Genomic DNA, 24,798 nt, shown 5'->3' with positions numbered 1-24,798 from the left:
ATGGAACTGGAAGGAGAAAACGTCAAATCTCAGGCTGAGTGAAAAGGACTGGTGAGTTGTTGGGGAAGGGTGGAGGGGAAAAGGCTGGAGTAAAGTGGTTGCTGGCATGTTTCTGCTGGAAAACAATCTTAACAACAGCTTTCCTCATAAAAAAACCGTGGAAAGTGTAAGCTGTCAGAGACGTGCTAGTAAAGCAGCGTCCAGGACTTTTGAGGGTGAACACGTAAACTGTGGATGCCTAAGGATGGGCCTCTGGCTGATGGTACTAGAAAAAACATCCAGCTTTTCCCAACCTAGGTGGGCCGCAGACAGGCGGTACTCGAAAACACATCCAGCTTTTCCCGACCTATGTATAATTTAACCTAATACGTTCTCCTAGCGCCATTCCCTGAGACCTCCAAGTAGGGAAAGCTCCCCGCTGGGAGAGCTGCGCTGCCTCCATCCCTCCCCTCCCTCCACACCACCCTCTTCCTCACGTACCTCAGTGACCGAGGGCGGAGCGCAGCCAGGGCCGCCCCCTCAGGAAACCCAGGGCGGGACGTGAGGCGCCGCACGCCTCGGCCCTCCGCGTCTTACAGCCGCGGTCGCCGCCGCTGAGGTAAGGACACCCGGCGGGCCGCGAACCCGCGGACGTAGGGAAGGCCTGAGGGGAACCGCGCCGGCGGAGGGAGACGCGCTGAGGGGGGGGGGGGGGGACGCCGCCCCCCCTTCCCCCCCCCTCAGCGCGTCTCCCTCCGCCGGCGCGGTTCTCCTCAGGCCTCCGTGAGGTGGCCGCTCGCTTCAGCTCAGCACCCCGGGCCAACCCTGCCCCTGAAACTGCCCGCCGGCTTCCTGCGAGTTGTTTTTCCGTCAGACGCTATGGTGGAGGTTCAGTTATTTAAGAAAATAATCCGTCACGGTACCGTTTTGTGCCTTAGCAAATGTTATTTTAAGGGCTCGGTGGGCTTTGGTTTGTATAACCAGGTAAAACCAGTCATCCCGGTTGGAGGGGCTTGGGTTTGCGGTGGCTGTGCTTTGCGGTGTGTGTGGGGGAGGTCAAGATGTGGGAGAAAACAAGGAATAATACTTTCATCTTTATTTTACAGAGGTTTCCTTACAGGGAGCTTGGTCCCTGAACAGGCCTCTGGCATTTAATTTATTTCTTTGCAGGTGAAATACTTTCGAGGGATGCTGATGAGTCTCGTTCAATTTACCTCTAGAAGGCTGGTTTCCCAAGTGTATTCTGGATTTAAGGCTGCCTCTTCAAAGAAACAGAAGTTTTGCTGGGAAATGGCTCGTCCCAGTTCAAGTAAGATATCTGTTTGTTTGCTTTAGTACCCCAGGTGGGTTTTCAAGCTAATTTGAAATTTTAGAAGGTTTCGTGTCATAGGTGAAGTCTATAGTTTAATTCAAAATGTTTAGAAGAGTGAAAAGTGGATTTCCCCCCCCCCCCAGCTGCTAAAATTTGTCTTCTATGCCTGTATTACATGTAGTTCCCAAAACCCTGGCATAGTCAGGACGATTGCCTGGTAGCATGGTTTTAGCACTTATAATTGATGCACATTAACATGCGCTAGTTAATTGCATTTCCTTTTCATAATCCTAATGGGTAATAAAAGTCGCTCCTTATTTCTTTGTACAAGAATTATGGAGGACCTCGAGCATTTGTAACAACTGAGTAGCGGGATATTGGGTAACCCCAGGCAGACTGTTCGCTCAAGCGGTAGTAAATACTCTCTCTCTGTTTGGGGGGTGAGGTGGGGTGTGTTTTGGTTTTGTTTTTTAATTTGAGGATGCGCCTTAACTCAAGATCGGCAGGCAGAACGGCACAGGTGGAACAACGAAACCCCTGGCAGCTGGGTAGCCAAGATGCACTTGTTTTCTCTGCTTTGAGCATCAGTGTTCAGCTGCTGTCAGAGCCGGGAGACCAGACCAAGGGGACTGTTGGCCTGTTCTTCACAAATTCAAGAGCTTGTGAGGTCTGGTGTATGACAGCAGATGGGGCATCAGAATCATAGTGTTCTCTGCCCAGTGGGTCTTGGGACTTTTCCAAAGACTGACTCTCCTCGTCAAAACTTACCTGCCTCTGGTTAAAAAAACCCACCCACCCAACCAAAAAACCCCACCCCAAAATGAACCACATAGTAAATTGTGAAGGTTAGGGTTGTGATCGGCAGCTCTAAGTTCACCTAGAGGCAAGTCACTAGGGTCATATTGTAGGAGTCAGTAATGGGGCCAGTAGCGTTTAACATCTTTGTTAATCAGCTCGATGATGGGGCACAGTGTACCCCCTCAGCAAGTATCTAGATACAAAGCTGGGAGGACTGGCTGATACACCAGAGGGTCATGCTGCCACCCGGAGGGACCTTGAGAGGCTGGGGACGTAGGCTGGGAGGAATCTCCTGAATTTCAGCAAATGGATGATGGTGCCAGGTCCTGCCCTGGCAAGGAATAACCGCAGGCGCCAGGACAGGCTGGGGCCAACCTGCTGGAATGCAGCTCCGCAGAAAAGACATTGAGGGCCCTGGTAGACATTGTCCCCTCTGCTCAGTCCTGGTGAGACACACCTGGAGTGCTGGGTCCAGTGCTGGGCTCCCCAGTATGAGAGAGACACAGGCGTACTGGAGAGTCCAGCAAAAGGCTACAGAGGTGATTAATGACTTGGGGCATCTGGCATATGAGGAGAGGCTGGGAGAGCCGGGGCTCTTCAGCCTGGAGGAGACCAGGCTTGGGGGCATCTTGTCAATGCATAAACACATCTGGTGGGAGGGAACAAAGACAAGGCAGACTCTTCTCAGTAGTGCCCAGTGACAGGACAAGAGGCAATGGACACAAATGAAAACACACAAGATTCCATCTGAACACAAGAAAACACTTTTTCTTTTCTTTTTTTTTTTCTTTCCTTTACTGTGAGGATGGTCACACACTGGAATGGGTTGTGCAGAAAGAGGTGGTGGAGTCTCCATCCTGGGAAAAACTCAAAACCCACCTGACTAGACATGCTCCTGGATGATCTGCTGTGGCTGACTCTGCTTAGGCAGCGGGTTTGGACTGGATGATCTCCAGAGGTCCTTTCCCACCTCAGCCGTTCTGTGATTCTAAGATATGTTGCTTTAAAATTAGTATCTGAGGTAAACTGGAAGAGAATTTGTCTCTCTCTGTGGTTAACCTGTTCCTTTTTAATCTTGTTTTGACTTGTAGAAAACCACAAAGGAGATTTCCCATCTTTTTCCCAGTTACTTTACCACGCAGGGAAAAATGGAGGGAACATACATTCAAAAATAGAAAATGCAATTGCAAACCTAGAAAATGGGCAAGATGCCTCAGAAGGAAATGTATTTTCCCAAATTACCTTAATTTTGAAGGTGATACTTTGTAGCTAAATGTAAATAATTTTTTTTTCTCAGGTTCTTACCTTACAGTTAGGAAGCAAACAGTGCCTGGCTGGTGTTGGCAACAGTTGTTATCGGGGTAGCATCTAGTGTGGGGTTTTGGTATAATGCTCTGTCTTTCAAATATTGAGTATAGTCATGGTTTAATATATGCTGGCCTACTGAGCTTGCTCACATACGTTTTTGAGGATCTCCAGGAATTGCCTGTCAAATTCTAATATACAGAAACAAATTAGTATTCTGAAGTTAAAGTCGCGGGAGGTGTACATGGAAGCCATTTCTGGATGCATAATTTTGCCAGCACTGTCTGTATGGCCTCTTAAATAAAAGTATAAGCATTTGAATGGTCATTTGTTTTTTTCTTCTCACACACAGATATGGCCGATTTTCGAGAAGTGTTTGCCAAAGCGAAGCATATAGCCATTATCACAGGAGCCGGCGTCAGTGCGGAGAGTGGAGTTCCTACTTTCAGAGGGGCTGGAGGTTTCTGGAGAAAGTGGCAAGCCCAGGTAGGTACTGGTGGCAGCAGCTGCATAGCTGCGTCGCTGTGCTGCTCTCTGCGTCGCTGTGCTGCTCTGCCCATCGGGCAGCTGAGCGAGAGGGGTCAGAGGACGGTACCTTTGAAGGTGGAAGTGCTGTGGTAGGGACAGAACATGCTCTCCCTGCAGCTGTGCCTGCAGCTCTCCCTCGTGCCCTGGGGGCCTGCTTTGCGCAGCTGCCCCTTCTTCTTCTCTGTCATTTGGTTTATTGGTTGTTCGGGAAAAACAGTGTTCTTGCAGATAGCTCTGGGTCTTTCTATCTTCCTTGTTTTCTTGCTGCCTTGCAGCTTAGCTGTTTGCTCATCTTTTGACACCCTCGCTGTTTTCCTACCTCGTGGGGCCTTTCCTGTTTCAAACTCTGAAGAAACTTCTACCAAAACACCTAGTTGTTTTAATCTCGCTTTCTTATAATACTCTTTAAAAATGGTTTAGGATTTTTGTTTGTTTGGGGGCAGGGTTCCTCGTAGGCTTGAACTCTCCCACAAACTCTCTCTTGCTGGTGTGATCGTGCCAGTGCTGGGAGCCCCTGGGGTGGGAGAGGAGGTGGAAGCAGACACTGTGGGGTGCAGTGGTGCAGCGGTGAGCACCGAAATGTGTGAGTTGTATAGGTGCCTTGTGAGTCTGACCCTGCATGGTGCCGCAGATGTTCCAGGTAACTGTTATACTGTCAGTAACTGCTGTCCCAAACACTGCAATCATGTTTGCTTTCATTATGGTTTTTAATGGCAGCATTCATGTAAGATTTGAAGAAGTTGTAAAGGAGTCAGAGGGATGAGTTTTTCAAGATGGTTCAAATCTAAAGATGCGTTTTTTCTTTCGGCGACTGTCAATTCAAACAGAGCATGGGTGTGTATAAATGCCTGGCTCTTCTGCATCAGAAAGCTTGCATTTGGTGGTTTTATATCCGTAGAAGTGTGCATTGAAGCATTAGACTGAGCTACTCCATGTTTTAAAAAAAGATAAGGCAAAATTTAAAGTTGTTGTGAAAAGTATAGCTTAGATTTTACCGGCACATAAAAGACAAGGCGTTAGACTTTGGTTTTGACAATGGCTGTAATTTGGCTTGTGTTATGATTAAGTTAAGGCAGAAAAGAAATTGCTAGTGAAGGAAATATATCCACATGATGCTGAGTTTTATGGCTGGTGTGGAAAAGAGAGTTTTGAATGCTAAAAATCGTGTGCATTGAAATATCTCATCTTTGTGATGTACTAAATTCCAAATAGTTCAGTAGGGCAGCACAGAATAAGGTCTGAGTGTACTATGTCAAGCCATGTACCACACTACTGATATTATTTCCTCATTTGATAAGATACTTTAGATTTGTCATCTGCATAAGGACTATCGAGCTATATTCTTGTCAACTGCATCTGGTTATAATTAATCATCTTTTGATGATCTTGTTATGCTGGTAGCAGTGTCAATGGCAGCAGGCTTCAGCCTGGGGAGGGGATTGTCTTGTCCTTTTGTTGGTGGAATGAATTGTTAATGTCTTTTCCAGGAGCTGGCTACTCCGGAGGCTTTTGCACGAAACCCTTCTCGTGTATGGGAATTTTACCATTACCGCCGGGAAGTGATGTTGAGTAAACATCCAAATCCTGCACATGTTGCCATTGCAGAGTGCGAAAGGCGACTGAGCAAGCAAGGAAGGAGCGTTGTGGTCATTACTCAGAATATTGATGAGCTGCACAGAAAGGCAGGCACAAAGCACCTCTTAGAAATTCATGGTAAGAATCAGCTTACCTGGCTGCTGCAGGCCAGCAAAGCTGGGCGGGGAGAAGAGAGAGCGGGATAAGTACTGGGAGAAAAGAAATCTGTCTTTCAAATGATAGAAACCCACATCAGGTTATTTGCAGTATCACCCTGTTGTCTTTCAGAAGTTGTTTTGGGTACTTCACAGCCTCTCTTTCTCATCTTTCTTTTTTAATGGATTCTGACAGTACACAGGAACTGGTTCTCCCTTCCTGCTTGCTTAGTTTTGCCTTGGATCCACTTGAGTGCATGTGGATATTGACGTTTGCTGATCTTGCTTAGAAGAGGAGAAAATAATCTATGAGGACTTCCACTGTGTGGTAGTGGTCGTGCCAGACCAGTATTGCTGCCAGTAAAGGGTGTACCAGCGAGACCAGTCTGACGAGCCCCGGTGCTTTCCCTGTGCCCTGTCCTGTCCTTTAAAGACCCACCTGTGCAGTCCTTGGCTACAGGAGGAAGAAGGGGCTGGCAATGAATGAGATTTCCTTGCCTTTCTCTCCTACACCCACTGGCATTCCCTCTGTCTTCACTGTTGTTAGTGGCATTCCTCGCTCCTGCCCTCTTGTGCAAATGCCAGAGGAGCACAAGGCAGGTGCAGTGGGTGGGGGTCAGTGGGGCTTTTGGTCTGAGGAAATATACAGGTGTGGAAAGAACGAGGGTGGGGAGGCCCTTCCCCATCCTTTGAGGTGCCCCCACTCCTCCTTTCTCCACTCCACAGGCCCTGCCACAGGGCGGAGGTCTCCCAGGACACAGTCCCATCCAGCAGTATAATGCTTTTTAACTTAAGTATCACAAGAGGTTTAAATGGGATTTCGTACCGCTACTTTGTGATCTGGACCCAGGAGAGCTGCACGAAGTTGTTTGCAGTTGTGGATCCAAGGATAAAGCCTTGGGTATAGTTTAATTTTGATTGTCCTCCTTCTTTACAAAAAGAAACTATTTTAAAGTCTTGGTAATATTGCACATCTCTACAGCACATTACTACTGCTACAAAAGTCTTGGGCTTGAGGAGTTTTGCGTAAAACAAAACAGTGTTAACGAGTATTTTTTTTTTTTTTAAGAATACATTTCTGATTTAGGGGGAAAAGCAATAAATGGAAATAAATGGAAAACATCTCCCTCGGTGATACTTTAAATAATGAATTTCCTCTGAAATATTGTTAGGAGGCTGTGTATTATTCACGTTGTGACGTAGAACAAGGCGATAAATCGTAGCTTAGAGAGGCTGTTGCTGTTGTTCACTGCAGCCTTTTAGCTGGAAGGCTTGTGTCTGTCTTAGCTGGGCCTGGTCTGTGCAGTTATTGTGATGCTGCTCACCTTGGGTTGCTGAACAAAAGCATGTGTAAGTGCTGTGTAAACAGCATTTCGTTCATAATGCTGCCAGTTTTCAGCACTTGGCTGTTAAAGTTCCTGTAGTAAGCTACCCACAAGGTATAATCTTCAAAGTCAAATAAAGGCCGTCTAGGATGAACACAACAACTTCCTTGTACAGCCGTGCCTCGGAGAAATCGCTTCATCCCTGCCTGGTGTTTCCTCTTTGTGTTTCAGGTAGTTTATTTAAAACTCGATGCACCAACTGTGGAAACATAGCTGCGAATTACAAGAGTCCAATATGCCCTGCGTTGGCTGGGAAAGGGTAATACGTCTGCCTCGTAAACTCTCTGTATTTTCTACTTTGCTCTTGTAGAAAAGGGGCCATTTTAGGAGCATACAGGAGTTTCAGCCAACCACCTCGTTTTACTTTAATAGTATTACTGCTTAAATTTTACACAACTGTTTTGAAAGGCGAGTGTACTGCTTGGTGACTTCAGTGAGAGCCCATGATACCATAACTCACAGAATCACAGACTGGTTGGGATTGGAAGGGACCTCTGGAGATCATTCTGTCCAACCCCCTGCTCAAGCAGGGTCACCTGGAGCAGGTTGCACAGTCACGTCCAGGCAGGTTTTGAATGTCTCCAGGGAAGGAGCCTCCGCAACCTCTCTGGGCAGCCTGTTCAGTGCTCTGGCACCCTCAAGGGAAAGTTTTTCCTCATGTTCAGATGGAACTTCTCATGTTGCGGTTTGTGCCTGTTGCCCTTTGTCCTGTCACTGGCACCACTGAAAAGAGCCCGGCCCCATGCTCTTGGCACTCGCCCTTAAAATATTTGTAGACCTTGACAAGATCCCCTGTCAGTCTTCTCCAGGCTGCAAAGGCCCAGCTCGCTCAGCCTTTCCTCGTCAGGGAGGTGCTCCAGACCCCTCATCATCTTCACAGACTCTGCTGGACCCTCCCCAGCAGTTCCCTGTCTCCTGAACTGGGGAGCCCAGCACTGGACCCAGCACTCCAGATGTGCCTCACCAGGGCAGAGCAGAGGGCAGGATCCCCTCCACGCTCCTCCTCATGCCCCGCAGGATCCCACCAGTCCCTTGGCCACCTGGGCACACTGCTGCCCCCCAGCACTCCCAGGCCCTTCCCCGCAGAGCTGCCCCCCAGCAGGCCAGCCCAGCCCGTGCTGGTGCGTGGGGCTGTCCCTGCCCAGGGGCAGGACCCGACACTTGCCTTGGTTGAACTCCATGAGGTTCCTCTCTGCCCAGCTCTCCAGCCTGCCCAGCTCTGGCTGGCTGGCAGCGCAGCCTTCTGGTGCATCAGTCCTGTGAATGAGTAACTGCTAACCTCTAAGTTAGCACATCATTATATATGTTTTAATTAGAACTATTTCAGATGGTCTGAAACTCTTATATTGGACATCAACTAACTGTACTCCTTGACAATGTGTGTTTACTCCCATCTCCTTCACCTTCCAGGTTTTTTATTAAACCAGATGCGTATTCCTTATAATTGGACTGTCATCACCTGATACATTTCTTGTCCTTTTCTGCATCTCTTGAGCACCTAGTAGCTTTTGTCCTTCAAGTCATCAATAAGATTCTCGTGATTACAGGTCTTTAATGTACAGATGTGTGACACAATCAGGAGGGAAGCATCAGTTACCAGGATTTCTGCAACCTAAAAAGTTGCAGAAGAATCAGTCAGTCCTTTTTCTAGCCATCCTCTTTTGCCATTAAAAAAAAGGGGGGCAAGGGGACAGGACAGGCATATGCTCATAGATTTTTAGGGTTTTTTTCCCTTTACATTTCACCAGATAGCTACATAAATATTTGTTGTGCCTTTGACAGACTTTGACCAGCTTGTTCCAGCTGCTTAGCTCTGGGGTTATTCTGGACAAATGTCTGCCCGCCCTGTATGTGGTATTTCGGGGTTGTAGTAGGTGTTGAAGTTGGCTGAAGTTGCAAAGATTCCTTGATTGGAGAATGTGCTTTAGAGAATGCTGTTTTTATTAATGTATAAAGCGTACTTTGTACAATTGAATATGTATTTCCATTTTGTAACTTCAGGGCTCCAGATCCTGAAACAGAAGACGCCGTGATTCCAGTTGAAGACCTTCCTCAGTACGTATGGATTGCTTTGTTTTTCGCTGTTACCTCTTCATGCTTTGTGCATCTCAGAGGCTTATGTTACTGCTCACCTAGTTTTGGAAGGACGCAGAGACATTCTACAGGAGAAAAAGCATGGGACTTTGCCCCAGAGAACAGAGTCTAAAGTTATGGTGGACAACAGGAGTGTGTCCTAGAAGTTTACCATGATGCTAAAGGGATTGCATGCTTGTGTACTTGAGCATCAAGCTGAAGCATGCCAAAATTCATGGGTTTTGTAGTAAGTGGAGTAGTAGGAGATTTGCATGATGTCCTACACAGTAAACATTTTGTTATTTTGCAGGTGCCACCTTCTGTTAGTCTGGGTACAACCACTGCGTAGTCCTTTGCCAGGCACTCAGTGTGCCACAGTGCTTTTTTTACAACGGCTGGAACTTTGCCGTAGCTAGCTGCAGGTGCGAGAAGCCACCAAAGTTTTCCTATGGTTCCTAAGGAGAAGAGGCTAATGCGATGCTTCTGCCTTGCAGTTCACTTTCTCCTTAAAAACCTGTTGGCCATTTTTTTTAAAGTTGATGGAGGCCGAGGTCTGTAGCACACGCTATGGTTTATGTTTCATGGATTTCAGAAGCTCAGTTAAGGGGAAGACACGATTAAGTATCTTGAGATGAACAACTGTTCAGCAACCCATTCGGTGTGAGCAGGCAGCGTGTGTGTACGTCCAACACGTGTGCAGCACGGCATCAGCTGCCTCCAGTCCCGCACGCGGTGGAGGAAGGTGGGGGGAGGGCTGCGAAAGAAAAGGGAGAAAGGTGAGGGCAGGTGAGGAGCCCAGATGAGAATGAAAACTGCTGTGCCGTGTTGCAGCTTGAAGCGTCTGCATCAGCAGCATAACGCTGTCCCTTTGTGATCTTTGAACAGGTGTGAGGAGGATGGCTGCAACGGGCTCCTCCGTCCCCACGTTGTGTGGTTTGGCGAAACCCTGGATCCTGACATCCTCACAGAGGTTGAGAAGGAGCTTGACATCTGCGACCTCTGCTTGGTAGTGAGTGACGCTTTTGTTACCGTGCCTCGTAACCGGCAGGGAAGCCATGCTGGAGCTGTACCTCCTGGGTAAAGGAGATGCATCTCTGCTTCCCTGAGGGAACTGAAAGCCCTGGAGGGACTCCTTAGTGTCAAGTGTAAAATAGTAGAAGACTGTGAAGTTTGAAAATCTACATGTAGTGCTTGGAAATCAGTGGGTTTGGCATGGTGCATCTTGCTCAGCTGGCGTCTGCAGTCTGCGTTTGGTGTGCACGGCTGTTAGCAGCTCGAGTGTTAGAGGCTGGCTAATACCGTTTAGCTGTTGAATTTCTCAAGCAGTGATTATATGATTATTTTGATGCTCAGTTAAAAAAAAATGCTTTAAGAAGGTAGCTAGCTGTTAGCATGTGCTGCTTTTTTTGTGAGGTTATTTACGTGCCATGTAGGTTCCGGATTGCTGACCAAAGCACTCGCCCAGAATATTGTGTACCCTTCACAGAATGATGTCAAGTAACAGAAGGAACATCTTGTTTTGTTTTCCTGATGGCGAAGTCTGCCATTTTGTGTTTCTGGGATATTTTTTTTTTTTTTGACGTACCGTTATAATCCACAAATGGGCTTCTTTGGGTTGCCTCAAAGGAAAAAATCCCAGTTCTTATGCTATACTAAGTAACTATATATACAGCGACGCTGAATATAGATCCTGGTTTGGTTTCATTTCTGTTAGGGATCCTCCGAGCTTTAGCGGTTGTGCCCATCCAGCATGCCGGGGGGGTCCTCACCTTGCGGGTTGGTCGGGTTTGCCCGTTAACTGCCGGCCTTGCCCCACCTGTGGTTGTGTCCCCTGGCCCTGCAGGTGGGGACCTCCTCGGTGGTGTACCCTGCCGCGATGTTCGCCCCTCAGGTGTCCGCCCGGGGAGTGCCGGTGGCGGAGTTCAACACGGAAGCTACGCCCGCCACCAGCAGGTTCAGGTGAGGCCGTTCGGCTCCGTCTTCCGTTAAAAACGCCCAACGCGTGGGGGGAGTTTGAAGCAAACGCTGTTTGGGGCGCGCGGCCCCCGTGCTTCAGAGGCGGGTTGTGCGGGCGGGCGCTGGGCTGCCGGGGGACCGGCCCACCCCGAGGGTGCAGGCGTGCCTCGGCCCACCGGGAAGCGGCAGCGCGGCCCCGACACCGACCCCCACCCTCGGATGCGTGGGGAGTGCGGGGCGCTGCCCGGTGCCGGTGCGGAGGTGGGGGGTGACGCTTTGCCCGGTGCGGGGTTTGGGGGGCGCTGCCCGGTGCCGGGGGTTGGGGGAACGCTATGCCCGGTGCGGGGGGGGGGGGGGGTGGGGGGCGCTGCCCGGTGCCGGGGGTTGGGGGAACGCTATGCCCGGTGCGGGGGGGGGGGGGGTGGGGGGCGCTGCCCGGTGCCGGGGGTTGGGGGAACGCTATGCCCGGTGCCGGGGGTGGACGGGGGCTGCCCGCCCGCCCCTTCAGCCGGCTGCTTCCTTGCAGGTTTCACTTCCCGGGCCCCTGCGGGAGCACGCTGCCGCCGGCGCTGGCGCGCCACCCGACCGAGATCATCGCCTGAGCGCCGCGGGGGCCGGGGGGCTCCCCCGGGCCGTGCCTGTGTGCCCCGCCCCTCCCCCGTTCCATGTCTGTGTGTCCCGTCCCGTCCCGTCCCCCCACACCGGGCAATAAACGGGCGGCCGGTCCCGCCGCGCCCCAGGGCTCCGCCCCCCCTCGCCCCTCCTCTGTGTCTGCGCGCGCGGCGGGGGCGGGCCGGGGCCGCGGGGGGCGTGGCCGGAAGGCGGCGGAGCGCTGCCGGGTCAGGGGGCGGGGCGGGCGGCGCGCGGCCATGGCGCGGCGGGGGAAGGCGGCGGCGCTGCTGGGCCCGGCCTCCTCGGAGGACGAGGCCCCGGAGGAGGTGGCCTTCGGCGCGGCACGGGAGGCGGCCCAGACCGAGCGGAAGCGCGTGGGGGAGGCGGCCCGGAGGTACGGACCCTTCCACCCCTACCCCGCCCCAGCCCAGCCCCGGGGCCACGCTGACGGCGCCTCCCGCCTCCCCGCAGGCACCGGGAGCTGCTGAAGGAGAAGCGGCGGCGGCGGCAGGAGCTGTTCGCGGAGCAGAAGGTAGGGGGGCCCGGCCCGCACCCCTCGCACTGACGTCCCCCGACCTCCGCTGACCCCCTCTCTCCCCGCAGAAGCGCAAGCTGCTGCCCGAGGCCGTGCTGCAGGAGCTGGCCGCCGCCGCGCCGCCCGCAGGGTGAGGGGGTGAGCGGGGGGGGGGAGGGGCGCGGGGGGGGGGGAGGGGCGCGGGGGGGGGGGCTGGCGGAGCCCCCAGCAGCGCTGTGCTGGTACCAGTCGCAGGGGAGGCAGTGGCAGCACCGCAGCGCTTTGGCTCCTGCCGGGCAGCGCTCACACGGCCTCAGGGCTGGCTCCAGCCCCCCTCACCGGGAGGTGGGCAAGCTCTCGGGGCGGAGGGGACGGACACAGCCAGGACAGCTGACCCAGGGTGGCCAAAGGGCCATTGCAGCCTGCTCGGATATAAAAGCTCAGAGCAGGGAGGAGGGGGAGCGTTCGTCATTTACCATGTCCATATTCCGGAGCATCCGCTGCACACACTGAAGCCCTGTTTCCCAGGAAGCGGCCGGACATCACCTCTCATGGGAAGTAGAAAAGAACTTCTTCTGTTTTCCTTCACTTCCACAACTTTGGCTGTTGCTTCATTAAACTGCCTTTATCTTGACCCACAAGTTTTGGGGTGTTTGCCATCTTGTTTTCCCCCCCTCATTCTGCTGAGTGGCTTGGTGGGCACCAGCCACGGCCACCCCACCATCCCGGTGAGCACAGGTGAGCCTGTATGGCCCCTCCGGGTGGGCCCTGGTGTGTGTGGGGTTGGGCTTGAGGCCGGAGCGTTTGTGGCTTTGAGTGAAAGAGGGGGGTGTGAGTTGGAATAACCTCTTGCCTTCTTGGCCCACAGGCCTGATGAGCAGGCTGCGGCAGCTGAGCGAGGTACGTATGTTGCAGCTTGCACTGGTGGTGTGGTGCTCTCCCAATCCCTCAGGATTGCATCTCTGTGCTGGAGAAGCAGCGGGGCAGCGCTCCTGTGCAGAGCTCTTCTGGAAGTCCAAAACCTGAACTGACTGAACAGATCATTGCCAAGGAAAAGTATCTGAGGAAAAATCTAAAGCCACGTTTAATCTGAGTCCTGTGCCTTGTACAGAAATGGTCTGCTGTACAGTGGTTTCAGTTGAAAGAGCCCGAGGTGTTTAAGGAAACAAAGGGCAGGTGTCAGAAAAGCCAGGATTACGTGAGGGAGATGAATACTTAGCCTTTAAATTATAAAGGCTATTCCTGGATAGAGTTGTTAGTTGCCGTGATACTTTACACATCATGCTGTGATTTAATAGCATCTGTAAAAAATGAGGTAACTTTTTCTAATTCTGAAAATTGAAGAGTCTGGAGCATCCATGACTGCTGGTTTCTAGCCCTCTGTACTTGTAAAAAATATGTGGTTTTTTTTTTTAAAACAATTCTCTCATCTATTCCTTACATAATTATGTAGCTGGATGGTGTAACTGCTACTTTTTCTTCCTTTTATTACTGTTTTGGCACAAACAAGATGGGCTCAGGACAGTGCCTTGAATACTCAAGCCTCCAAAGTACTTTGAGGACGAATCCGCAGCAGCGCTCCCCTTCGTGTGTTACTTGTGGCTGCTCTGTTGTGTTGAGGTTTTGTCCTGTGCTGAATCCCGGTTTTGGTGTTGATGCCAAGGGAAGGGCAGGGGCAGGCTGCCCAGCAGGACTTTGCGGGGCTCCCCCAAGGCAGGCTCTGCCCACCCTCTCAGAGCACCTCTTACTGGTCAGAGCTGCTGAAAAATGCCTGTTAACAGAAGACCCCTCACCTTTTCACAGCTGAACTCATCTCATTCCTGTTCCTCTCACTTACAGCTCTTAATTTGTAACATTTGGGAATTTTTTTCTGTTATCTATTCAATTTATTGTAGGTAAACAGAGTGGAGGTGGGGCTGTGAAGCAGAGACAAGGCCAAGACCAAAGGCAGGTGAAGAAAGAGAAGCAAGGAAAGGGTGCCAGGTACATTGGGGGTGCTCCTGCCTGCACGGGGGGGGGGAGGGGGCAGCGCAGCAGCTGTGCAGTGCTCCCTTCACAGTGCTCCCTTCACATTGCCGTTGCTCCTCCTCTCAGAAAGTGTATTTATGTGCTAATGGTGCCTTTAAGTGTTATATTTTTTTATATATATTACACACACACAAAATTTGTATGAGAAATAGTCCTTCTGTATCCTGTATATGTAACTGGGCAGCCACAAGCACAGCAGTAGCCACCGTGTTACTCCTCCCTTTCAGTTGTCTTTTCCTTCCCCCGTTTCTTGTCCCTGCTGTCCCTACAGAGGAACTGCACCCTCTGGTAGGACTAGTTCAGGGGTCCCAAGGGACTGCGTGGGGCGCAAAGCCATGAGGACAGCTTGAGAGTCTTGGTCTGATTTTTTTGTTAATACCGCTGCACAGCTTGGCCGAGCGTCAGAAACCAGCACTGGCTGCTCTTGTGCTTGAGTAGCAAAGCACGGGCCCCTTCTGGGTCTGTAAGGGCGCTCCAGGGATTTACATCTCCTTATTTAACTAGGTCAAAAGGAAACTATACAGCTGTGCGCTTAAAAGATCAGAGTTTTACAGGCCTCCACCAACAGCTCGCCTTGGACTTCGTAAAGGCGCAGCTCTACGGCCCACATGCCAACCGGGCACAGGGTAAGCAGTGTCCTCAGGGGGGTCCTGCATCTGCGTTTGCCTGGGTTAAGCTTGGTAATTAACACTCATCTCTGTTTCAGCAAATGAGTTTTTTTCCCTTGAAAACAAGAAAAAACCAGTTAAGAGCGCAGCAGTTCAGTTTGTGGACAAATCTTGGGGTGAGTACAGAAAAGTCAGACTAGGTACTACTTTGTGCATGGGTTTACGTATACACTTTAAAAGCACCAGCACGGTTCCCCTGGGAGGGCTGGATCTCGCTCCCAACTTGCAGAAGCTGAGCTGGGGCAGGGCAGCAGCGCGCTACAGCCCGAGTGGGTGCGGCGAGCGCTCCGTGACACACAGCTTGGAAAAAATTTCTTCCTTTTTCGTACATTAAGAAACAACATGTTTATCTGTAGAAATAAATACTAACTGTTGTTCTAACAACCTCTGAGCTGTTGGAAACAATTTCAGACAGGTAGAACGTAAAGCAGGGCTGCCAAGATGCTGGACCTGCTGTGTGAGCGCAGGGAAATAGCGCCTGTTTCTCCCCATTAAAAAATGTCCCTACAGAGACAAACGGGGACAGACTTGACACACACCGGTTATAGCCACGCGCTGCTCCTCCGTCATGGAAGGCGCCCATGGTCTGTGAGGTGACGGGGCTTTGTCAGTGGCCCAGGCAGCTTTGTTCTGAAATGCGCAGTGATCAGTGCGCTGCTGCTTCTGCCATAGCCGGGCTAAGGAAACAGCAACCGACAGCTTTTTTCTTTCAAGGGCAAGAAAAAAAGGAAAGAGCAGCAAGGTTTAAAAAGCGTTGGCTCGCAGCACACATGAAAAACTGAGTATGAGGACAGCTTCTTCAGAAGGTGCTATTGACTGTTACTGAACACGGCAAAGGTGTTTCCCCCACTTCTCCATCACCGCTCGGCTTCCAGCTCAAGCCCCCGGAAGGCACCAGGCTGCATCCCAGCAGACTTCCCTGTTCCCTCCCCAGTCGCGGAGTGGCTGGGGAAGCAACTCTATCCTTAATACTCATTGACAACAGCTGGTGTTTCCCCCAGGCATGTAGAGCTGCCTCCGTGAGGGAGCTCCCTTGCAGAGAATAAAGATGAACGACGTTGTACTTACGGCTCTGGGTGCTTCACTTACTCTCACAGCAGTCGGTTACTGCAGGCTGTTCAGTCGCATCTCTAAAGAAAGGCTGGATCCTTAATGCCTCAGTCATCAACTCCGCTCACACCGCAGGACGCCCTGTGCAGCCCGACGATTGCTTTTGAAAAATAAGATACATTTCCCCCCCAGCCCCATTTTCAGGGAGCGCTGAATGAGCTCCCTCAGGAACCACGAAGACGTAGCATACAAGTCCCTGCTACCGTGTATGTCGAAGTAAGTTTTTAATGGCTGGTTAATTATGATATCACTACATTTTATTGCAATATAGTACTATTTAAGCACTTTTAAAAATGCAAGGTGTACAAAGATTAAATTAAGACTGTAAATTGACTAAATATTTGGTTTTTATATAAATAGGTCATAACCACACTGTTGACATGTAATACTGTTATAATACAACAGTTAAACTGGTGAGTCTACACAACAGAAGCTGTCTGTAGTTAAACAAGGAAACAAAGTTGAAAAGACCATGTTAAAACAAAAAACTACTAAGATCAACAGGTTGGGATTGTAAGTAGCAACAAACATATTCACTCAGCTCCTGAGTAATTCAAGTTTTACAGTACACATTAAAAAATATCATTTCTTCCCATCAACACTATATATCCAAACCATCAGGTGTTTATGCATTTTGCAAATTACACTGATTGAACTATGTAACAATGGGGGTGGAGGTTGGCAAGTCATCCTGCTCGACGTTTACATCACCCACATGCTAAAACATCCACATCTCCTCTTCCGTCCCACCACAAGGTAGCAGGATTTTTGGTTTGTTTTGGACAATCATTTCAAGGATCAGTACTTGTCAATCCAGATGTCTGACATTATCAGTGATAGTTTCAACTCTTAGTTGTCTAAGAGGTTTTAAAGATGGAAGTTTTCTCCTAACACTAAGTTAGAAATCATTTGCATCATGCTGTAAACTAGGAAGCAACATAAAGCAACAGACTTGTCCTTAGTACATAATTAAAATTCCAAATTCCAGTCAGCCGAGCTGGTCTACCTTCCGCGTGGAGCATGCCACCCCACCTTTCGGACCTTCCAATGCATAGCTAGTGGAGGTAGTCTTCCACTGTGGCGAAGGCGCAGGATCCGATCCCCGATCGAGCCATCAATCCTAGACACTGCGACGCCTGTCCCATCGCCAGGGCGAGCGGCGGCTGCTTTGGCAGGTTGTGAGTCTCTGAAAAAGCACCACAGGGGCAGTGAAAATGCCCGATTAATTTCAGAGCAACACGCTGAACACTGACAACCGCTCGGCTTGCTTCAACCACTCTGCCCAGATGTCTCTCTTGCTCCTGCAGCAAGACAGAGCAGGAACAAGGTGACGTTTCCAACCCCCTGGCACAGCACCGCTGCTGAGCTGGCCCGGATTCGCTTTGCACCAGAAGGGTGACGACACCCGCTCCGTTAACCCGCCCCTTTTACCAAGAGCGTACCCCATCGCGGCTGGACTGGGTCAGCCACCCAGCCCCAAGCGGGACACGAGGCGCTCCGCACCACCGTGCAGCCCGCCAGGCCCTACTCACCGAGTATTGCACTATTAAGTACAGAGCACACAGGTTCTCTTTGTATCGGGTCAAGCTGATTCCCCACAGGGCTGCTCCAGGGATCTGAATACGCCAGTAAACTGAAGGCGTCCTGCGGAAAGATGACGTTCGCTGTATCTCACAGCTACACTGCACTCGCGAAAACGAGGGCTACTTTCTTCACCCATTATTTTGATTCAGGGATTCATTAAAAGGTGACTGTCAGTGTCCTTCATCAATACAAAAGGATAAAAAACTGTAGCAGGACCTGTGCCATTTTGAGCAAGCAGTGTTTTGCCCACCAGGAAGAAAAAAAGTTAGAGGTGTTTTAGGAAGCGATGGGGAAGGAGAAAACACTGAAAATTGCACGCATTCAGTCTTTGGCAGGGGAATTTTTTCCAGAGCATTCTCAAACCAAGGTGAACTGAGCAAGACGCAGAGTACTAACAAGAGCACATTTCAGGCACCTGTATCAATCCTCTTCCTTGCGGTTCATGGATCACAAGAGCTGAAAGTGGCACTTTGGCTCGCAAGGCCAAGCTACATGGTCAGAAATGAGAGGGAAGTGCTAAATTCACCTCTGGTTTCAATTGTCTTACAGTATGAAATTACCTTCCCTGCGAACACGCTGTGTGCGCAAGACAGGAGCCAAGAGCAGAATACTGTTCTCAGACACACACAGAATTTTAAAAATGGCAGAAGATAAAGCCCAGCAGTATTGCAGCGCCGCGTGCTGCGGAAAGCTGCTGGGCGGCACGGTTGTTCACCTGAACACCCCCACAATTCCAAGATCACACATACCTTGAGCATTTTCTTATTTGCTGTGTTTTTGCCACATTCTCTTCTTAGCTGCTCGCTCATTGCTTGCAATTCTCTTCCAAAATGGATCATTCTTTCAATCGCCGCTTGGCTGCCACCACATAGCTGACGTCTTAACTGACTTGAATCTACTTCTGCAAAAACGATATCGTCATCATCACCGCTAGCAGGGCGGACAGTAACAGATCTATGGACCTAGAGAATCTGCACTGATTTCACCCAGAAGACACCTCCTTCCCAGAAAGCAAGCCCCTGGGGGCAGAGACCTTGCCACAATGTTCTACACCGAGCACTGCTGAGCTGCTCCTTAAGGAACGTTAAAGAGACTTAGTTAACTAACAGCAAAGGCTGTCTACACACGCTGTTTATTTTGCAATGGTTAATTTTAAACTGACTATAAACCAAGTTCTACCCTAAAATTTTATGGGAGTTTATTAACGACAAAAATAAGCAGTTGTCAACGCAGTTCTACCTTGGTAATGCTTTGGTGTTGCACTTCTGAAGTGCTGGAACTGAATCTGGAACTGCTAATTAGGGGGTTAAAACCCCTGAACTGCCCCAACAGCCACCGTGGGTGTTGCCACAAGATGGTCACTTAGACCGTTCATACTCCTTGTAGAATGTATTAGTTTAATAATTTGGACATTTTGTTACATTTGGTAATCAAGCCAAACCCTACAATTGGTTTCTTTTTGTTTCTACAATATTCCCCCCCAAGAGTGATTTTAAAATATATTAATGCAGTTTATGAACAGTAAATCAACCCTTGGCATCTCTGAAAGTTCTGCCTTCTTTTTTTTAAATTTACAACTAAAGCAACCTGTAAAAAAAAAGGGGGGAGGGGCATTTATCCATTCCTCGCTTTTTTTCAGCAACGGAATTGAGTTCCAAATCAAAATTTGGACGTACACTTGAATTACAAAATCATTCTTCTGATTTTAATATTGCTCTCTGTTTTGACCTATGCTATGTGTTTCGACCAGTATTTCAAACAAGGATTTGTAAGTGGCCACTTTTTTTTTTTTTCTCTCTTAGATATCACCTCTGGAAAAAGTCTACCTACTTAACATTACATACACTAAGGAGTATATACTTCATATCTCAAAAAGCAAAAAACCCACCAAACTCAAACCAGGTGGGGGGTGGGGGTGGGGAAGGGTAAACAATGTAGGTTGAGGAGCCACATTTCTTTTTTACAAAGGTGAAGCACCCACAAGTCTTCAAGCAGCGGTGTTTGTTGTGAGCTGCAGCCCAACCTAGGACATCATTTTCCAAAGACAGAAAACAACTACATTAAAAAACAACCACCACAAACAACTCTGCGCCCTGTGCAGCCGCTTCTTGTCTGACACAGCCAGCCTCTGTGGAAAAGGCTGCAAAGAGAGTAAAGAAGCGAGGCCTTGTTATTATCCAGTTACAGAACGTAACGCAGGGAAAACAGCCTGGCGATCCGCATCTCCCGCCTCCGGGGCTGGAGCAGAATTAGAGCTGCTTTGCAACAGTTATCTGGTGTTTACCAGCAAAGCTGCGTGGTCAGCAGCAGCACGTCCCCCCCAGCTCTGCAGCGGTCACAGATGGCTCTGGGTATCACTGCATCCTCCAGGCTTACCAGGGACCTCCCAAGTGTCACATTTCATTTAAACATTATTAACTGACACATTATGGTTTGAGAAGACAGTTCTGCAACTGCAGAACCGGCTGGGCTGGATTCCTCCACTCCCTGGGAGGTGGGCAGCAGCAACAACCGCTGCCCCGGCCCCAGCCCCTCTGCACCGACATGACCTGACCGCCCTTACTGGGTGGGGACAGGATCTTTTTATGGTGTGCTGGCCATCAGAGGGAATTTAAATATTCGTTTGTCACTAATGTCAACAGGTACAACCAGTATAAAAAAACAGGTTAAGTAGAAGTTATTTGTTAGACCACAATTATGTGAAACGGGGTATTTTTTGGGTGGAAAACTTGCTTGGTTTTTTACATCTCAGTTCCCAAATACAGCTCTTTTCTTGAGCATTTAATACTAGCACTTTGCATTCTTCAATGTAAGTGATCTGGAGTTTCCACTCTTACTGTTGAGTGCCATGAGAACCACGAATGGCAAGAGGACTAGGGGAAGAGGGAGAAGCAACCTGCCAAGCCGAACCCAGGCATGCTACTGCTTCTTGAGAAGAAGCATGTTTCTTCTCAAGGGTACTTCCTTAGAAATGATGCTAATTTCAATATCCACGAGTCGCCAGTTTCCCCTGTTCTCACACTGACACTGGACCACCTAAATCAGTGGTTATAAAATTTACATCTAATAGCAAAACAAGCCAAAAAAAATATTAAGATTTGAACTAATACCCCTAATTTTCAAGTTGGGAAGCATTGCAAGTAAAAACATAACCTTGTTGCCATCACTTAATAAAAATGTAAGAAATATCACTGCAGACCCATTTCTGTGTCACATTCTTCCATTTCGTGATCATGTTTAGAACTACCATTTAGGAAGCCATTGGATGAAGTCTCAGCAACTCCATTGGAGTAGTGATCTGTTTCCATGTCTACATCATTGCTGAAAAGAGAATAATAAATAAAAGTTTTACTTGCATTGAAGTACTTTGTGTTCTCTTCTTCACAACTTCAGCACAGTACTTTCTCATCTTGGCTACTGAAAAGCTGCTTTTAAATATTACCAAGTTTTTCCCACAGCAACTGGCGATACCAGAGCACCAGGGAGGTTGTAAGGCGCTCTCAACTAGCATCAGCATCCACTGAAACAAGTTTCAGATGCTGAAAAATTAAACATGTCCACCATTATCAGGAGTTAGTATAACACTTTCTAAATACACACCAAAAAGTTCTTACCTTGTTTGGGTATCTACATACACAGAGCTGGAGAAAAGGCGTTGAGAAAATATACTATTCCCACTTCTTTAAAAAAACCCCACAGTTAACTCAATATATAGCCTACTTTAAGACTATCATATTTAGGTAAATGGATTCCAAAAAAGCCTTCATCTGTCATTTACTCTCAGTAGAATGACAAGGCAAAAGAAGAATAACCCCAAGCAAATACTGAGTAAACCAAGACACTGAAGAGAGATACTAGGGGCAAATTCAGAGCATGTAACTCCTCACACCACTTTGCTCGCAGCGGGTCACAGAAGCACTTTCAGAAAATGCCAGCGCGGCTTTGGGGACTGAGCTTTGCAGACAGTTACATCCGAATCTGTTCTGTTTCGCCATGGAGAATGGCAACCTAAACGCTCTCTCAGGACCAGAGAGATTCAATTTAAAAGTTTAATATCTTGCTTCCACGTAACCAGAAATACTCAGCTTCCTTTGCGGAAAGGCCTCTCTGAGTGGGCAACACTGCAGCCAAGGAATTGTCCTCCTCCTGTGACAAATCTCAAAGTTGCTCGGACACTGCCAGACTTTTTGGCAGAGCCAATTGCTGACGCAAACACAAATCATGAAGTTAAAAAATGTTACTCGTCCCCCCCTATCGTCACCATCCAACTGAAATATTTTTTTGTTATCACCACCACATCATCGCATCCCCCTTGGGAGTTCTGGGAATCCATTTTGGACAGCCCAGCTGAGTCCTGTTATATATTTCACATCAAGTCAGGTTCTGCTGCATCTGTGCAACCCAGAGCTGAGTATTTACTGGTTATGAATAACCCTGTTAACCCTGGTTAATACATCCATTTTCATGCTCTGAATTGAATGTGTTTGCACAAGGGACAGTGATTGGAGAAGGCAAACAGCTCTTGTGTGTGCAGTGGAGGGGAGTTCACATTTCATATGCATCTCAATTGTGTTTACTTTGCAGATACTGCCACAAACAGAGTATCTAAAAAACCTTTCACTACCTACAGGCAACATGCTTAAATCAATGTCAGTGGCTTAAATTAAAATCTCAAGTGCCAGAGAGCTAGTTAATCTTCACTATACAGCTTCAAAACTGGCCATAAATAGCTATAAGCCAGGTAATTTATTTTTGTCCATTGCATTTCTTTAACCAAACACAAGAAAACAGTCTACTGAGCTTGAGCAGTTAAAACCAGATCACACTAGGGTGATCACAAGCTGTTGGCCCCTTACACTGGATGTTTTAACTGTCCTTAAGGAAAAAAAAAAAAAATCACATCAAATCCCACTGAACACTCTTCTCTGCAATACAAACACATGGACAACACAAGCCTTCACGTCAGTTAGAAGCATCTGAAGTTTGTTCACCTGGAATAGCTGTTAACCTGCTGTGATCTTGATACATTTATGTTGTTCAGCTCTGGTACATTCAAGCTGGTAGTCGTGTGTTTACTGTGACAGTATGATTGATGCGCTTTATTCGATATTACTCCATTACTGCAACTACTTTCAAACCCTGAAAGAAAGTTTTAATAATTGTCATCATCTACAAACTTATTTGTAAGTACCGATTTATAGAAGTGAAGTAAGTATCACTTAATTGTTCCTGGTCAGGAAACGCTCGATTTGCCAAACAGATAAACCAACATACTCAGCCTCCGTATTTCAGGTATTTGAACCTTTAAGGCTTCTACATTGCAGAAGTTCAGCATCATTAACAAGTACCAACACACACCTGTGAAGGCTTTTCAGGTGTACCTAGCCATCAGTAACCCAGAAAACTGCATCAAGGTATAATATTTTTTTTTTAGAACTGATACACTGTTTCTGAAAGACCTGAAAATCTTTTCTAGGCCATTGTAATCTTTATGAATGGAAGCAGACACACATCTTACTCATTCCTAATCACATAATTCTCTCGATAAATACGCAGTAAAATTCAGTGCTGAAAATACATGTTGCTACACATAAATACAACCTCCCTCCCTCCCCCGTATAATTATTTTAATTGTTAATATTTGCTTTGCTAAATAAAATTACACCATGTTGTGAAATTATGATGTCTTGGCTAAAATCTCTTCTGACCCTTCTAAAACCCAATCGAGAAACTACTCTTTGAAGCAAACATGTAATTGCCAGTTCTGTCAAGCCCAAAAGCTGGAGCTCCCTAGTATCTTCTAAGTAAGAAAGAGGTCACAGGAAGGGTTTATTATAAACAAAACAGTTGTGGCCATTCAGGAAATCCCAAACCGCAATTCTAATAATACATTCATCAACTTGCTGATTAAGTGGTGCCTTTCCTTTCAAGATTAGGAAGTCTGAGGTACTTTCTGCAAGACATCCCACCTGCAGAACAGAAAACCTAAGCAGATCTCCACTCACACACGATAGCATTGCCTTGGCACAGAGGGAAGAAAGGTGAAGCCACTGCCTTTCCAGGGGCAGCAGGGGTGCCGGTGGCCTGGCTACACTGACTTCCTACTCAACCCCACCAAGAGAAATAAAAAGTCCCCAGTCAGCGCCAGTTTGGATTTAAGAATGAAACAAAAGTGAAAACTGACAGCCTCTACTACCTTCAGAATCTTGGGTTCAAAGATGACATGTTCACGTACCATTTTAACATGCCCAAGACCTTCCCTGCAGGGGTGCTTTGGAGGGTGCGGGAGTCTCCCCACAAGCATGGGGCAGCTCCGAAGGTTTCCCACCACCTCGACACTTCTCACAACTGTTTCAACCGCGCAGACTGAAATTTGGCTGCCAGCAGGAAGTCTTTTACCTAACCCCACCACCTAGCTCCTGGCATTTCCTACACAAAAGCAGCTGTTCCTACTACTCCATTAAACACCACAGGAGATTGATCGTATACACCACTTACTGGATTTAAACCATTTTGCCCAAGCCATATATTATAATTGAAAGGACAGAATTTTTTGTCAGAACCTTTCACCTCCCAGAAACAAGTATTTCTTTAGAAATCAGTGGCAAACTAATTTGCAAACCCTTAGTAAAACCAAGAGCACGTGCAAAAAAGGTTTGATTCTATTTATATACTCTCCCTTTCCCAGTGACTGAGAATCACATATTTTAATCATTAAAACTATACAAAGTATTCAGTATCAACTCTCCAGTGAAACAAATTGTCAGGCTGTGAGTATTTGTAAGGTCTCCCAATACTTAACTGAAAAAAAAAATAAAAATCATCTGCACGGTGTGGTGGATCCAAATCTATGTACTCTATCTTCCACACCAACTTACCAGAAAAGTGTGTGCCGCTCCCTTTGCCTGTTGCCAAATTGTGAATATTCATTCCATGGCTGGGACTCATGCTAGGACTACTGAATGATCGTGGGCTAACAGGGTAACTGTCTTGAGATTTTGGACTGTGGCCTCCCAAACACCGCACTTCACTGTCCGTACCATTCACCATCTCTATAAACTGGCGCACCCTAAACAAAAGGCAAAAAAGTTAAGCTAATAAAACAATTTTCACATTTCAATTTACCAACGATTTAATTTTAGTGTTAAATATACAAAGAGTCTGACTCAACAAAATGCTGGATGTCAGTAACCCAATCATCAATAAGCTTTGGAGT

General features: G+C 48.1%; 3 protein-coding genes across 7 annotated transcripts in view; 2 read left to right on the top strand and 1 right to left on the bottom strand.

Moving 5' to 3' along the window:
- Positions 1-485: 485 nt before the first annotated feature.
- Positions 486-11,724, top strand: SIRT5 (sirtuin 5). 3 transcript variants are annotated; one of them, XM_056332388.1, is made up of 9 exons: positions 486-598; positions 1,150-1,288; positions 3,747-3,880; positions 5,410-5,635; positions 7,209-7,296; positions 9,039-9,092; positions 9,996-10,119; positions 10,954-11,069; positions 11,593-11,724. In XM_056332388.1, exons 2-9 carry the CDS (start codon positions 1,168-1,170, stop codon positions 11,666-11,668), a joined length of 939 nt encoding a protein of 312 aa, XP_056188363.1. In that variant the 5' UTR covers positions 486-598; positions 1,150-1,167; the 3' UTR covers positions 11,669-11,724. The 3 variants fall into 3 exon arrangements, with proteins under 3 accessions (XP_056188363.1, XP_056188361.1, XP_056188360.1); XM_056332386.1 differs by lacking the exon at positions 486-598 and adding an exon at positions 737-867; XM_056332385.1 differs by lacking the exon at positions 486-598 and adding an exon at positions 761-963.
- Positions 11,725-11,935: 211 nt separating this feature from the next.
- NOL7 (nucleolar protein 7) lies at positions 11,936-15,951 on the top strand. Its single transcript, XM_056332389.1, has 8 exons — positions 11,936-12,072; positions 12,150-12,210; positions 12,282-12,343; positions 13,061-13,092; positions 14,088-14,175; positions 14,725-14,846; positions 14,927-15,004; positions 15,603-15,951. Exons 1-8 carry the CDS (start codon positions 11,936-11,938, stop codon positions 15,668-15,670), a joined length of 648 nt encoding a protein of 215 aa, XP_056188364.1. The 3' UTR covers positions 15,671-15,951.
- Positions 15,952-16,205: 254 nt separating this feature from the next.
- RANBP9 (RAN binding protein 9) overlaps positions 16,206-24,798 on the bottom strand; it is a 40,893-nt gene continuing 32,300 nt past the window's right edge. Inside the window, exons 9-14 of one of the 3 annotated variants that reach the window (XM_056332383.1) lie at positions 24,461-24,651; positions 22,574-22,721; positions 20,830-20,903; positions 18,332-18,483; positions 17,531-17,642; positions 16,206-17,184 (exon numbers count right to left, since the gene is read on the bottom strand). In XM_056332383.1, the coding sequence (XP_056188358.1) occupies positions 17,054-17,184; positions 17,531-17,642; positions 18,332-18,483; positions 20,830-20,903; positions 22,574-22,721; positions 24,461-24,651 (808 nt within the window). In that variant the 3' untranslated portion in view covers positions 16,206-17,053. Of the gene's footprint in view, positions 17,185-17,530; positions 17,643-18,331; positions 18,484-20,735; positions 20,904-22,573; positions 22,722-24,460; positions 24,652-24,798 lie in introns of those variants that run through there. The other 2 variants (XM_056332382.1, XM_056332384.1) reach the window with 2 other exon arrangements.

This window comes from Falco biarmicus, chromosome 3, assembly GCF_023638135.1.
Source record: "Falco biarmicus isolate bFalBia1 chromosome 3, bFalBia1.pri, whole genome shotgun sequence".
NCBI classification, from domain to species: Eukaryota; Metazoa; Chordata; class Aves; order Falconiformes; family Falconidae; genus Falco; species Falco biarmicus.
The sequence above is the reverse complement of the archived record's forward strand: the minus strand, read 5'-3'. Positions and strand labels throughout refer to the sequence as shown.

What these genes read in the sequence shown, in the direction of transcription:
- NOL7 (XM_056332389.1), top strand. Translation starts at nt 11,936, where the DNA reads ATGGCGCGGCGGGGGAAGGCGGCGGCGCTGCTGGGCCCGGCCTCCTCG. An exon ending in GTGGGGGAGGCGGCCCGGAG is followed by an intron (nt 12,073 to 12,149) that starts GTACGGACCCTT and finishes GCCTCCCCGCAG; the next exon opens with GCACCGGGAGCTGCTGAAGG. An exon ending in GGCTGCGGCAGCTGAGCGAG is followed by an intron (nt 13,093 to 14,087) that starts GTACGTATGTTG and finishes AATTTATTGTAG; the next exon opens with GTAAACAGAGTGGAGGTGGG.
- SIRT5 (XM_056332385.1), top strand. Translation starts at nt 859, where the DNA reads ATGGTGGAGGTTCAGTTATTTAAGAAAATAATCCGTCACGGTACCGTT. An exon ending in GCACCTCTTAGAAATTCATG is followed by an intron (nt 5,636 to 7,208) that starts GTAAGAATCAGC and finishes TTTGTGTTTCAG; the next exon opens with GTAGTTTATTTAAAACTCGA. An exon ending in CCTGCGTTGGCTGGGAAAGG is followed by an intron (nt 7,297 to 9,038) that starts GTAATACGTCTG and finishes TTGTAACTTCAG; the next exon opens with GGCTCCAGATCCTGAAACAG.